The sequence below is a fragment of the Equus quagga genome, chromosome 11 (assembly GCF_021613505.1).
Source record: "Equus quagga isolate Etosha38 chromosome 11, UCLA_HA_Equagga_1.0, whole genome shotgun sequence".
NCBI lineage: Eukaryota > Metazoa > Chordata > Mammalia > Perissodactyla > Equidae > Equus > Equus quagga.
The window spans coordinates 109,199,856-109,213,378 of NC_060277.1; the positions used below are offsets into that span (position 1 = coordinate 109,199,856).

The 13,523-nt window shown below is 51.2% G+C and overlaps 1 protein-coding gene across 1 annotated transcript; it reads right to left on the reverse strand.

The window, feature by feature from the left end:
- Positions 1-984: 984 nt before the first annotated feature.
- CD300LB (CD300 molecule like family member b) lies at positions 985-11,390 on the reverse strand. The gene is made up of 4 exons (XM_046676450.1): positions 11,289-11,390; positions 4,953-5,282; positions 3,045-3,114; positions 985-2,351 (listed from the first exon to the last, which is right to left on the reverse strand). The coding sequence occupies exons 1-4, from the start codon at positions 11,326-11,328 to the stop codon at positions 2,219-2,221; spliced, it is 573 nt and encodes a 190-aa protein (XP_046532406.1). The 5' UTR covers positions 11,329-11,390; the 3' UTR covers positions 985-2,218.
- Between the last annotated feature and the right edge of the window lie 2,133 nt (positions 11,391-13,523).

The following is a 13,523-nucleotide window of genomic DNA, read 5'->3' on the forward strand; positions in this document are numbered from 1 at the left end:
ACTAACAGCCCAACCACAGTATCTCTAAAGAAATGGAGAGGGCGGGGGTGGGGGCAGGTATTGAATATCAATAGTAAGAATCTGTGGGAAAAGCACTGACACCAGGTCCCAACCGCCAGCAGCCCCTAGCCCCTGTGAGCCAGCAGGTGAAGCGGCTGGGCTCTGGCTTTGCCTCCCGCAGAGCTGCCATGTCCCTGAGTACGGCCGGATCTACCAGAGGTTGGATCCAGGGAAGTATTCACAGAAGGGAGGCCTCTGGAGCTGGTGGACTGTGGGCCTTGGTCCCCAACAGGGTGCCTTAAAGGGTCTTAGTCTGACTCGAACTCTACAGAATTTTCAGGCCTGTCACTGACCAGAGCCCTCAACCAAGCGAGAGAAGGTTTCTCATTGGCTGACGGGCAGAGAGAGGGGAGGGGAGGGGAGGTTCTAGGTACCATGCTGGGGACCGGAGAGCCCCTTCTCCTTCGTCCTCTGGTGAGGCACCTTCCTGTGGCCTCGTGAGGCTGAGAACCAGGGCCCATCTGTTGGGACAGAGGGCCCGGTAGACACATCCTCAGTGGGGTTCTAGGTGGAAACATCCCTCAGAACCAGGGAGTAGAATGGTGGGTACCAGGAGCAGGGTCTGGGGTGGGGAAGATGGGGAGAGGTTGGCCAAAGGGTATGGACTTTCCGTCATGAGATGAATAAATTCGGGGGTCTGCTGTCCAGCACGGTGACTGGAGTCAGCAATACTGTGTTGTATCCTGGAAATTTGCTGAGCATTCTCACCACACCGAAAAAAAACACAAACAAAGGTAACTATGTGAGGTGATGGATGGATGGATGTGTTAATCTACTTGATGGTGGTACTCATTTCACAATGTATATGTTTATGTATATTTGTATATGTATATTAAATCATAACACTTTAAAGGTACACACCGTTAAAAAATCACATTTTACATTTTACATGTACACAGTTTTTATTTGTGAAATATACTTCAATCAAACTGAGGAGGGAAACCAAAGGGAAACAGTCCAAACGTGTGTATGTGTGTGTTTGCAAGTGGGGGGCACATCTCAGATGAGACTGTTTCTCCTGAGGTGAAGCGAAGCCCCCTTCGGTGTGAGGGCCATGACTCACGTGGCCCAAAGTGACATCCAAGGACATCATCGCTGTCGGTGAGGCGCTTGAAAGAGACAACGTCATTTCCCTTAGACGTTTTTCATTATTAAGATTATTTAAACAACAGCGTTTAAGAGAGGCAACGTTATTCCCCCCAGACAGTTTTAATTAACATTATTTGAACAACGTTATTTAAAAGAGACGACATCATTTCCTCAGACTGGCTTTGTGACCCCACCCTCCCCAATCTTGAGGTAGTTTCCAGGCCCAGCAGCCCCATGGGAGAGCTGAGCAGTGGTGCTGAGGGGACGCGCAGGCCAGACTCCCAAGTCACAGCTCCCAGGAAGCCCCAGCCCCTGGGTGGGGTGGGGCAGGGAGCTAGGGAGCCAGGATGGATGAGGAGGAGGAGGAGGAGGAGGAAGGAGGGAGGCCAGCACTGGGCCTGGGCCCAGGAAGGCTCCCGGTCGTCCCTCTGTCCATGTACTCAGAGCGGTGTCCTCCCTGGGCAGAGGGGATGTCCAAGCTCTCAGACCCCAGAACCGGGAACTCACTGCAGAATCACCCTCTGTGTGCATCAGCTGGGGTTCTCAGGGGCACAAGCCATCACAACCCAACTTGACTAGCTTAAGAAAAATCTCATACATCAGAAACTGAGACACAGAGGGGGCTGGGCTGGTCTCCGGCCTGGAGCAAACCAGGCACTGGGCAGGGCTGCATCTCTCAGTCTCTCTCCCACATCCCTGCTGCTTCTCGCTGTGTCCCTGGCTCTGTGCCCGAGTTGTTCCCGCAGTGGGGACATGGCCGTCTGCCCTTGGACTCCACCCCAACAGCTCCTGACCATAAGCTCCGACCCCTGGCGGGGTGGGGTGGGGCTTTTGCTACGTGAGAAGTAGGAACAAGGTGCTGGTGCTCCAGGCGGCGATGACGCCGAGCTGTGTCCCTGAGCTGTGCAGAGCCAGGAGGGTGCTCGGCCAGCCTCCAGGGCCCCCAGCCTCAGCCCTTGCATCCTGAGGACTCAGAGGCATTTCTTCCACATCCTGTGTGTCCTCTGGAAATAGGGTCCAGGGTCGGAAGGTTCATCCCATCCCTCTGTCTAAGGGGCTGTGTCCTTGGTCAGAAGGTCAGAGGACAAGTTCGTGTAGATGGCCAGTCCCTGTTGTACTTCAGCCCCTTCAACCAGAGGACAGCACCGACCAAGATGAGCAAGACAGGCAGTTTCACGAAGACCAGGAGCATGTAGCCGGTCCTGTGAGAGGAGGCAGAGTGATCAGAGCCCTGGGCCCTTCCAGGCCGGTCACGCCCTGACACTGTGGAGCCATTAGCCAGCCCAGCAAAGCCTGCTGGGCCCAGCAGCCTCACTCCGAAGACCCCTCCGGACCTTCCCAATGGCTCAACCATGAGGGCTCCTGAGAAGCAACCTCGGCTTTTGGATTTTGCTTTGCACTGGGCTCACCTTCCTTTCTCATTTCACCTTCTGGAACCCCTCTGTGCCCGAAGTGCATCTCAGCCCAGTAGAAGTGCCTGCACATCACTGGAGACAGGCTGTGATTGCCGCCTCTGGGTTCTCGCTGCTCCCGCCAATGCCAGCTCCAGGGTGCTAACTCACCCTCCTGCTCTGGGGCCCCCGATGCCTTGCATGGTGGATATTTGTGTCTTATCTCCCCTTGGCATCCATGAGGTGCTTTTTTGTTGACAACTGAATGGGTAGATGGTGCTTATAAAGAAGAGGTCTGCAGAGCGAGTAGTTTTCTGCTGAGGACTAGAACCAGAAGATGGCGGATGACGAGTGGCACGGGCAGGAGGGAGATGGAGGGTGGGCTTTGGGCCTTGACTCTGAATATGATGGGCTCTGGCATCAGGTGACTGCACAGGGTCAGCTGCCCCATAGGAGAGGCCCCTAGGAGAGGTAGGGGCAGGAGAAAGGACTGCAGCTACTCACCGGATGTAGGAGCCAGGGGACACTCCTGTTTGGTTGCTGGCAGTTAGCAGGCTTGCTGGTGTGGTTGCCTCTAGACACAGGCAAAGCAGGCCACAGGTTATCAGCACAGCCTGGGGTTTCATGTGCAAACTCCCAACTCCACTCCCACCCGGCCAGCCCTCACCAGGAGACCCCCTTCCCCTGGAATAGGAAGCTTCGTCTCTTTGGATACAGTTGCTCGGGCTTCTCCCTTTTCTGCCGAGTCATCTGAATCACAACACACAGTCACCTTTCCATCATCTTCAGGCAAGGCAAGAAGAAGCAAAAATTAAATAGGAGTAGGCCCTGTGGTTTCTTCTGGAGAGAGACAGAAGTCTTCTCGTACTCTCTCCACTTACCCCTCTAAGTGGGACTGTCGGTTGAGGGGGAAAAAACCTCTGGTCCTTTCTGCTCAAGCAGTGCCTGAGCAGGGCTCAAGAACAGATGGTTCTGGAAATGGAGTAGCCTTGGGAAGGCTGGTGAGTCAGAGGGTGCATTCGGGTTACACGGTGCCCAGTGACTGCGAGGGACGAAACACTTGTAGGAGGAACCATGTAGACACTTTATGGAGAGCAGCGCGGTTATGGGCTCCTGGGCCCAGCGTGGCACTGGTCACGGCACAGTAGCTGTGACTGGCCTTTTATTAGAGTCCTGGGCCTGGTAAACACTTCTCTGCGAGGTCCCAGGCTTTGCTCACACTACGTACCTCCTGGCAGGACGCCAGGAAATTGCAGTGATAACGGCCCCTGTGGAGGCCCCTGATTGACCTCTCTGCCGGAGCCTCCCTGAATCACGCCCCCAAGACCCCTGAATGCCTTTCTTCCTAAGGATCTCTGTGGGGCATGTTTTTAGCCTGTCTCAGTTCTTGCTCATGTGTCTTCATGAACCCCTTTTCTGTCCCCACAGATCTTGGCTTCCCTTACTGGGCAGCACTGGGAAGTTTTGCTTGGCTGGCCCTCTCTGGACTCCACTCCACCCAGTGGCAGCCCCTGTGTCCCTCTCTGGTCCCAACCCTAACAATAAACGGGCTTGTTTTAAAGTTGGTGTTGTCTGTTTCCCCATCACCATCTACCATGCCCGATGGACGCCAGGCTGAGGCATGACTGGGCACACACATGCTGGGTGGAAGTGGAGAGGGGCATTTTGTCAGGCACCAGCCACAGCAGCAGAACTGTGCTGCCAGGAAGACCTTGGAATCCCTTGATGGGGTCAAGGCTCAGGGGAAACCTCATGGCAGCCAGAGGGGCCCCCAATGTTGACTCAATGGTCAAAGCCTTCCTTTCTCCTTAAAGTGTCCACTGTTACCCGAGCTTGTCCCTGGGTCCCTCTCGCTCCTTGCTCACTCTTATCCAGTTAGACAAAGTAGAGGATGGGGTGGTGGGGGGCCCAGAGAGGAGAGGCACTCTAACTGCCCAGACCCACTCTGGGTTGGCCAAGTTCCTGGAGTTCCTCGGGGCTGCCCTGGGTGCTCCCCTCCATGTAATGACAGGTCCAGGGTGTGACTACCAGAGATTGACCACTTCCTAGAGTGTCCGAGGCCCACCCAGAGCTCCAGTGCAAGAATGTGAGGCTGTCCAGGCTGTCCAGTCCTGGGAGAGCAGGGCTGGGCCATGGGTCACTGAAACCGGGGTGCATGTCCCCACTCCCATCCCAATCCCTGCCAGCCCTTCAGAGTGTCAGCTGGATACCTCGGAGAGACCCCAGGGACTGGGATGGGGACAGGAGGGCTGGGCTGCTGGTCTTCCTTAGTTTCTCTCATTTCCATCCCATCTGTGTGTCTCAGTCATGTCTCAGTCATTCCCCTCCTGCCCTTCGGGAAGAGGGAGAAATGCCCTCACCCTTCCCGTCCTGAGCGTCAGGGCCTCACAGTGTAGATGAGAAAGTTCTTACCTGGGTCAACGGTCACATTAATTTGTGCCCCAAGGTCAGGTCCGAGTCTCTCAATCCCACACCAGTAAATGTCAGTGTCGTCTCGCCTGAGCTGCGTCATGGTCACGGTGAGAGAGTGGTTGCTCTGATTGTCCCTGATGGACATACGGTCTGTCTTCACTTCTTGCTCTGACCCTGTGGTTTGAAGGAGGATCTTGCATGATTCCCAGCTTGCTCCTTGACACCACCACTTCGTGTAGGTCTCCCATTTTGGTTTGTAGCGACACTCCACCTTCACGGAGCCCCGCTCTGAGCCTCTCACAAACTTCGGGCCTTGGATGGAGAGATAGCCTGGAAGACAGGATCTCAAGATACAGCTCCTGTCCCCTAAACCAGGCCTGGCCAGGGAGCCCCCTAGGGTTACATGGCCCCAGACCGATGTCCAGGGACTTGACCAGGGTCCCTGGCTTTCCCAACCACCCCCTAGATGACCCCTCACGTCCACCTTCTCTGCCATCCAGCTTCTGCATCAGCTCTCTCAGTGACAGTGCCCTGGTCTTTGGTCCTCATCTCCCTAGGCCTGATCGCAGCATGTGACACTCCTGATTTCCTGACACTTTCTTTCCTCGTCCCCTCAGTGCTCTTCTCGTCTGATCTCTTCCTTCTCTGACTACTCTGTCTCTACTGATTTCACTTCTCTTCAAATCTTGGTGTAAACAGTGGTGTGTTGGTAAATAGTTAACAACCAGCCCTCTGAGGGAAAAGAAAATCTCTGGATTGTGGTATTTTCCCACTTCTGTAGTGTAAATAATCCCCCCATGGCGGGTTTCAGGCTATCAATGCGATGTCACTGATCACAGAGTTGGGAAGAGCTGTCCCAAAGCAGCTCTTCTGAGCCAGTGGGAGCCAGCTTCATGGGGCTAACCCCAGGCTCTCTCCGGCCTTCATCTTGTCTCCTTCATGCACCCCATGGAGAGGCTCCTCCATTTCCATGGTTTCAACGATCACCTAGATGCTGATGGTTCCCAAATCCGTTTTGGTGACCCAAATTCTCACCTTAGCTCCAGCCTACCCTTTGCAAATACACTCTGGCTATCTCTACCCCCAAAGAAATAGTTAACAGAACTAAATGCACCACCTCTTCCACCTGAACTTACCCTTCTTCAGTATTTCCTCCCGCTAATAGAGGGGTCGAGTGGACAGACTAGCAAAGGCCCGATGGGAGTGGAACAGGTTAGAGGCGAGCATGAGTTGAATGGGTACTGCCGTCTATGGATTGACTCCACTTAAACTGATTGTGTTCAGATACTCTCTCTGTCCTTGGCGACGTCCACACATGCCTTGACCATAGGGAAGTGCATAAGCACAGAGAAGTACAGTGGAAGCCTCTCTTGAGCATTTTATGGCCTCAGAGCCTCAAGGCCAGGCCGGGGGTCTCTGTGGGGTGGAGAGAGTGGGGTCCGTTGCATCAGGCACGTGCTGCCTCCTCACGCCTCTGATCTTCTCCCTGACGCTCTTTTCGTTTACTTGAGGTTTGCATTTGTGATTGACAGAATAATGCCCCCCCCCAACTCCAGAACCCAATGTCCTAACTCCAGAACCCGTGAATATGTCATTTTACATGGAAAAAGACTTTGCAGATGGGATTAAATTAAGGACCTTGAGAGGGATTATCCAGGTGGGTCCAACACCATCACCAGGGTCCTTACAAATGAAAGGAGGTTGAAGGAGAGTTAGTGTCAGAGGCGGAGAGAGATTTGAAGATGGAGAAAGCGGTCATGAGCCAAGAAATGCGGGCGGCCTCTCAAAGCTGGAAAAGGCGAGACAACGGTTCCTCCTCCAGGCCCTCCAGCAGGAATGCGACCTTGCCTACACCTTGGTTTTGGCCAGTGAGACCATTTTGGACTTCTGACCTTCAGAACTGTAAGATAATAAATTTGTGTCATTTCAAGCCGCTGAGTTTGTGGTAATTTGTTACACACCTACCATGAAGTAACATAGTATTCAATCAGCAGAACTAACTTTATGTTCTTCAAATCCACAACGTCACTAGTCACTAGTGCATCTAACTAGAAAACTTAGCATCTTCATTGGTCCCGTCCCCTCCTTCTCCCTCCACAACCGATTGGTAACCAATTTGGTCAACTCTACCTCAACAATGCTTCTCAGAATGATTTTCTTCTTCCCTCTTCCGTCACAGTCCATGAGGACTTCATGCCACAGCAGAAAGAGAATGAATTTTGGACACAGAAAGACTCCTCTACCACAAACTAGTTGGGAAACCTTGGGTGAGTTACTTAACCTCGCTGGGTCTCGCTTCCTTGTTTCTAAGTTGGCTATGCTACCTCCACCATGCAGGTTGTCATAAGACTTGGATATGTGTCAAATTCCAGACATCTGGGGGGTGCCCCATCATCGATAGCCTGTCGATAGGTTGGGCCCTCATCTGGTGCCTGGATCATGGCCATAGCATCCAGGGGGGTTTCCCCAGCTCCTGCTGCACCCCTCCTCCAGTCTTCTCTGTGTGTTTCTGCTGGAGTTATGCACTGGGAGTGCCCCCACCTCATCCTCAGCTGCACTTGCGGTGAGCATTTAAAAAATCTTTCAGGATCTCTCCTGCAGCCGTGCCCCACTGCCTCAGGACGGTTTAAAATGCTGCGGGTTGACATTCAAGTGTTTTTAAAATCTAGATCCAAGTTCTCTGTTCAGTGCCACTTCCTGCCCCTCCCTGCCTCCCATTCTGCCCTGTAATCGGGCCCCACTTTTCTCTTCCCCCTACTCTGATATGCCCTCCCAAGCAGCTGTGTCATTGCTCATGTCCTTCTTTCCACTTGGAAACCCCTTCTCCAGGCCCTGCCCGTCCGTTCACCCTTGACATCTCCTTCAACGTTTAGCCTTCTTTGCAAAGTCTTATTTCCCTCCCCAGCCAGACTTCCTCCCGTTGCTCCCATAACCCTTAGGCACCTGAATGCCGCACTGGTACTTTTCCATCACTGGCAGTGTCTCTCTCTCCATCTCCCTCGCTAGGATGCTCTGTCCCGAAGAGCAGAGATTTGATGTTTGTTTTTCCTCTCTCTTCCCACCCCCAGCCCCCGTGTCTTGCACAGTGTCTGATAGGTATCAATAAAGCTTATGATTGTTTTGAAAAGAAGCTGGTCATCAGGATCTTGAACTTAATCGTTTCAGTTCTAGGATTAACTGCAATTTCCACAGCAATGGGCAGTGAAGTATAAGGATGCTCATTGCAGTGCTAATGCAACAGCAAATGCTGGAAACACACTCAGATGCTGTTCATGCGCACTGGGCGAATAAATTATGGCCCATCCATAACACGGTTAAAAGAAAAAGACAAATCACAGATAACGATAGGAAAGATGCCCCAGGTGTATTATTATCAGGTTAAAAAATGCTGCCTAACAGTAAGTATGATTCCATTTCTGTGGTTTTTCTATAGTACATGCATAGGAAAAATTCTGAAAATATGTGTTCTACCTTTTAAGCATGGTTAGCACCGAGACTAGGTTTTGTCGGGGGAAACTTTACTTTCTAAATCATACATTTCTATAATGTTAAAATGTTTACAATATCATTAACTGACAAAACAAAAAAAGATTTTAAAAAACAAAAAAGGAGTCAGTCAGGAAGAGGGTTGCTAAGAGACGGAAATCGATATAAATGAAAATTAAATGCAAGAGTCAACAGAGACGGTCATTTTCTTCAAGAAAAAAAATCACACAGCTATAGCAGAAAGCAGGGGTTTAGTATAGATCGTATTTGCCAGTAATCACAAACAGCAGAAAAGACATACTGCTATTTTGAAATAGAAGTCTTATCAGCGGCAGTGTTGGCAATTTGATTGCACAGTAAAGTGTTTATAATGTGATTGACTCGTTTTTAAAAAATACGTGGGAGGTTTTTATAAACACAGAGTAGGATGGATGGAACGATCAGTTAGGCCTTTGAGAACCTTCAGGAGTTGGTTTGAAGGAAGAGGCGCAAAAGCAGAGCTCGGGGAGCAGGGCTCAGAGGACAGGGTGGCGGAATTTAAAAGCATAAGGCTGTCTGAATTTCAATTTCCCCTTCCCCTTTCATGTCAGGCCTTCAGGAAAGTTTGCCACATCTGTGAAATCCTTGTGTGAATTGTCTCAAAATGGAGACGATGGTTGAGCTCCGTGTCTGGGCTGACAGCAGGTGACAAATGACACACAAAATGAGTCAAAGGCAGCCAAGGAGGGAACTCGGAGCAGAGATGCGCACGGGGTGTGGGGTGTGCCGTGAGGTTCGAGGCCATCTTACTTGCTGTCAGGGGGCGGGGAGTCTCTGTGACGGCCCCACGCCATCCTGCCGGCTCCAGGTCTGAAGAGTAATTTCTAGGGTACAAGTCTGTGCTCCTGGCCTTTCTCGTGTCACTTTCCTCAGGGGTCTGTTCTTCCACTTGCAAACACTTCCTGCACACCTGCTCTAGGCAGTGCCCCTCCCTCCTTTAGGGCTTGTAGGGGGATCACGTCACCGAGCAGACAAGAGAATGTCCTACAGAAGGGGGGTCATCCTGACTCTACCCCGTCCACTTTCTCTCCTTCATTTCAAGAAATAACCCCTGAGGGGCTAATGGCAGTCTGCTGGTGAACACCTGGCCAGGTGGCTTTTCTTTTATCCTAACTCCACCCACTTCCCACGTTACCTCAGAGTTGGAGGAGCAAGGACTCCCCGTCTTGTCTCTGCAGCACCGCCCCCTCCCCAAGCCACAGAACAGCCGCTGTGGGTCTCTGCCTTCGTCTGGGGGAGAAGAGTGTGTGTGCGCGAGTGTATGTTTAACTCCGTGTGTGTGTGTGTCTGAGCGTGTTTGTGATATATATGTGTGTGTTTGTGTGTGAGTATGAGAGCAAATTTGTGTGTGAATGGGAGAGACTGTGTAAGCGTGTGTGTGACTGGAAGGTGTGTGCAGTGTATGTGTCATTTTGTGTCCCTGTGTGTGAGTATATGTGTGTGTGTGTCTGACTGTGAGTGGGACTGTGTGTGTGTGAGTGTGAGGTTGTGACTGTGTAGGAGTGTGTGAGAATATTGACGTGTGCAGCGGTGTGACTGCATGCGGGTGTGCATTTGACTCCCTTGTGTGTGTTATGTGTGTGAGCTCAGGCCCTTCTCCTTGACCTCCAAGTGAACTAGCCGTTGGGGTTGAGGGAAGGAGCGGATGGGGTCTCTGAACTCTAGAGCAGAGCTGGAGGTGGGGGGAGAGGCAGGCGTTCTGGATTGCTGTCCTTTGGGAATTCTGGGCCATTTGGAAGCCTGCTGCAGTCACAGAGAAGCCGCTGCCCTCGCAGCCGGTCTACAGGCATCATCACGGGGTTCTTCATCATCGACACGATCGGCAGTGGCAGCGATAATTCGGGAACGCTCACAGCCCTAGTCTATTTATATCCTATCTGAATCATAGGGTCCTACAGCGTTAGAGCTGGAAAGGGCCTCAGGGACTGTCCATTCACACCGGAAATCCAGGTCTGAGAACAGTTTGCCCGCATCGTGCGCCGTGATCAGGACTGGACCTCGAGTTTCCTGACTCCCTGGCTCTGCTCCCCGCTGCAGCCCCTCTGTGAACCAGTCTGTTTGTGCCAGATGGTTAGTCCCCGGGCCCCCAGAGAGGACTGTGCAGCCCGCACATACTGCATATGTGGTGCAAGCTTCCAGACTGGCCCCTGACGGCCTCCAGGTGAGCACAGTAGTTTTCAACAGAGAAGAGAGACTCGAGCCCCTCCCCTCTTCCACCTGAGCAATTTTCTCTTCAAAAGTCGCAGTTCCTGGGCGCAGTGTCAAAGGCCCTTTGTAATCTTGCCTTTTGCGTTGTCCAACCAGTCGCCCCGCGGTGCCCTGCACACCGAGAGCTCTCTCTGCACGAACATCCTTTCTCAAGGCTCCGTCCCTTGGCTGAGCAGCCCCCCTCCCTGGAACGCTCTTCACGCTTCTCTGCTGCAAGGGCTGATCCCTTCTTCCAGGCTCATCAGATGGACAGCCTCTGTGGGGCTTTCTGCAGCTCCCCCAGTCAGACCGGCTTCGCCCTCTGAGCACACCTCCGTCCGTGCCTTCTGTGTCCTACCATCGGTGTTGTTTATCCATGTGTCTCACCCACTGAGCCGTCCGGGTCCTCTTTTTAGCGGCCAGTCCTCTCTCTCTTTTCCCTTCATGTCCTCAGGGCCTGATGCATGCTCATAAGGCAGTAGGGCCCCATGTACTTTTCTGAATGAATTAACAAAGTCCCCTCTCATTTCCCCGGATGCGACACCTGCTCTCGAACCTGGACAGCCACTCCCTGCCCCTGCCCCCCCTGCAGTACCAAGTTCCCGAGGCTGCAGCTGCACTCACCTGGGAGGCTGAGGAGGAGTAGAGCTGGGGGCAGCCACATGGTCCCGCCCCTCTGATCTACAACCCGAGGGTGCACCCGGACCCCAGCTGGACTCTCGAAGCTCTGCCTGAGCCCAGGCCTGCCCCTTCTGCTTGTCCAGGCCGCCTTGAGTTTCTTACTCTTCACTTCCTTTTATAGAGTGAGTATTTCCTCCTTTTAATTATTCAGCAAAAGGGGTGTCATTTCTTGGCAGGGCTGGGTCACAGGGCATGACAGTCCCCACTGGGTACAAAAGAAGAAGTGAGGGAGTTGTGTAGGGTGAGGAGGAGCGGGGCAGATCTGAAGGGTCAGCGGGGGGTGGCAGCTGGCCTTATCAGGCCTTGGGTTCGAGGGGTACATTCTGGGTGTCAACTCCAGGAACGGTTCTCCACCACAACAATGGGGCCCAGCAGAAGAGACACCCCCTCCCCAGCCCCCCCGGCCCTCAGCTGTCAGGCGAGCGTGCCCGTCATACCTGGAGGGCATGTGTTCAGGTGTTATAGCCAAATGCATGAAAGTGCAGGCTGGGGATCAGACAGACCTGGGCTCTAAGCCCACAGTACCACTTACAAGCTGTGTGACTGTGGACAACCTACTTAACCTTTCTGAGCCTCACTTTTTGTCTCTGTCCTGGAAGGGGGTTAGCACTCTATGTTATTATGGTGAAACCTCAGACACTGGGTAAAGAGCCACATAAATAGAATAAAGGAGGAAGACCACAAAATCAAGAAATTAAATGCATGAAAAGCATTATGTAAAATCCATTACTTTTCATGACAAACTAGGAATAGAAGGGTATCTAGAAGCAAACATCCTTCAAATATTAAAACCAATGGCAATTCGTGAGAAGTCTTTCCCTTAAAAGCAGGAGGAGGACAAGAAGGCTCATAGTCACCACTTTGACTCAACGCTTTGGTTAGTCCACACAACACGACAAGAAAAGGAGGCAGAAGAAAGGAGAATGGGAAAGGAAGAAACACAATTCTAAATAGTTATAGATGAATTATTGTCCACATATACAACTGGGAAGAACTAGTCAGATTTTAGTAAAGTTGCTACGCATATACCAGGTCAACATAGAAATATCGCACATGCAAAGCACAGCTTCAAAATTTAATAAGAAAGATACCGCTTAAAATAATAACACTAAGATATCCAAAATTAAATTGAACAAATATGTAAACAATTCTTAGGGAGAAAATAATATGACATTATTAAAAGACATTAAAAATTTTTTTATTGTGGTGAAATACACACAACATAAAATTTACCATTTTGTGGGGCTGGCCCCGTGGCCGAGTGGTTCAGTTCGCACGCTCCGCTGCAGGCAGCCCAGTGTTTCGTTGGTTCGAATCCTGGGCACGGACATGGCACTGCTCATCAAACCACGCTGAGGCAGCGTCCCACATGCCGCAACTAGAAGGACCCACAATGAAGAATATACAACTATGTACTGGGGGGCTTTGGGGAGAAAAAGGAACAAACAAATCTTAAAAAAAAAAATTTACCGTTTTGAGTGTTCAGCTCAGTAGCGTTAAATAGATTCATAATGTTGTGCCACCGTCACTGCCACCCATCTCTCTAACTCTTTTCATCTTATAAAACTGAAACTCTGTCCCAATTAAACAATAAACCCCCATGCCCCACCCCCACCCCCGGTAACCACCATTCAGCTTTCTGTCTCTGTGAATTTGACTGCTCTAGGCAGCTCATATAAGTGGAATCATACAGTATTTGTCTTTCTGTGACTGGCTTGTTTCGCTTAGCATAACGTCCTTGAAGTTCATCTCTGTTGTAGCATGTGTCAGGATTTGCTCCTTTTTTAAGGCTGAATAATAGTCCATTCTATGTATATACCACACTTTGCTTAGCCATTCATCTGTTGATGGGCACTTGGGTTGCTTCCATATTTTAGCTATTGTGGATAATGCTGCTATGAATATGGTGTATGAATATCCCTTCGAGACCCTGCTTTCAATTTTTTGGGGTATATACTCAGAAATGGAATTGCTAGATCATATGGTAATTCTATTTTTAATTTTTTTGAGAAACTGTCATACTGTTTTCCAAGGCAGCTGTACCATTTTACCTTCCCACCAACAGTGCATAAGCTTTCCAGTTTCTCCACATCCTTGCCAATACCTGTTATTTTCTGTTTTTTTCCTTTATTTTTTGGATAGCATCCATCCTGATGAGTGTGAGGTGGTATCTCATTG

Bases quoted from the DNA above. Each gene is read 5' to 3' on its own strand.
- CD300LB (XM_046676450.1), bottom strand. From the start codon at position 11,328: ATGTGGCTGCCCCCAGCTCTACTCCTCCTCAGCCTCCCAG. The intron at 3,115-4,952 runs GTAAGAACTTTC...GCCTGTGTCTAG, and splicing joins TAATGTGACCGTTGACCCAG to AGGCAACCACACCAGCAAGC. The intron at 2,352-3,044 runs GTGAGTAGCTGC...CTCCTCTCACAG, and splicing joins TCCCCTGGCTCCTACATCCG to GACCGGCTACATGCTCCTGG.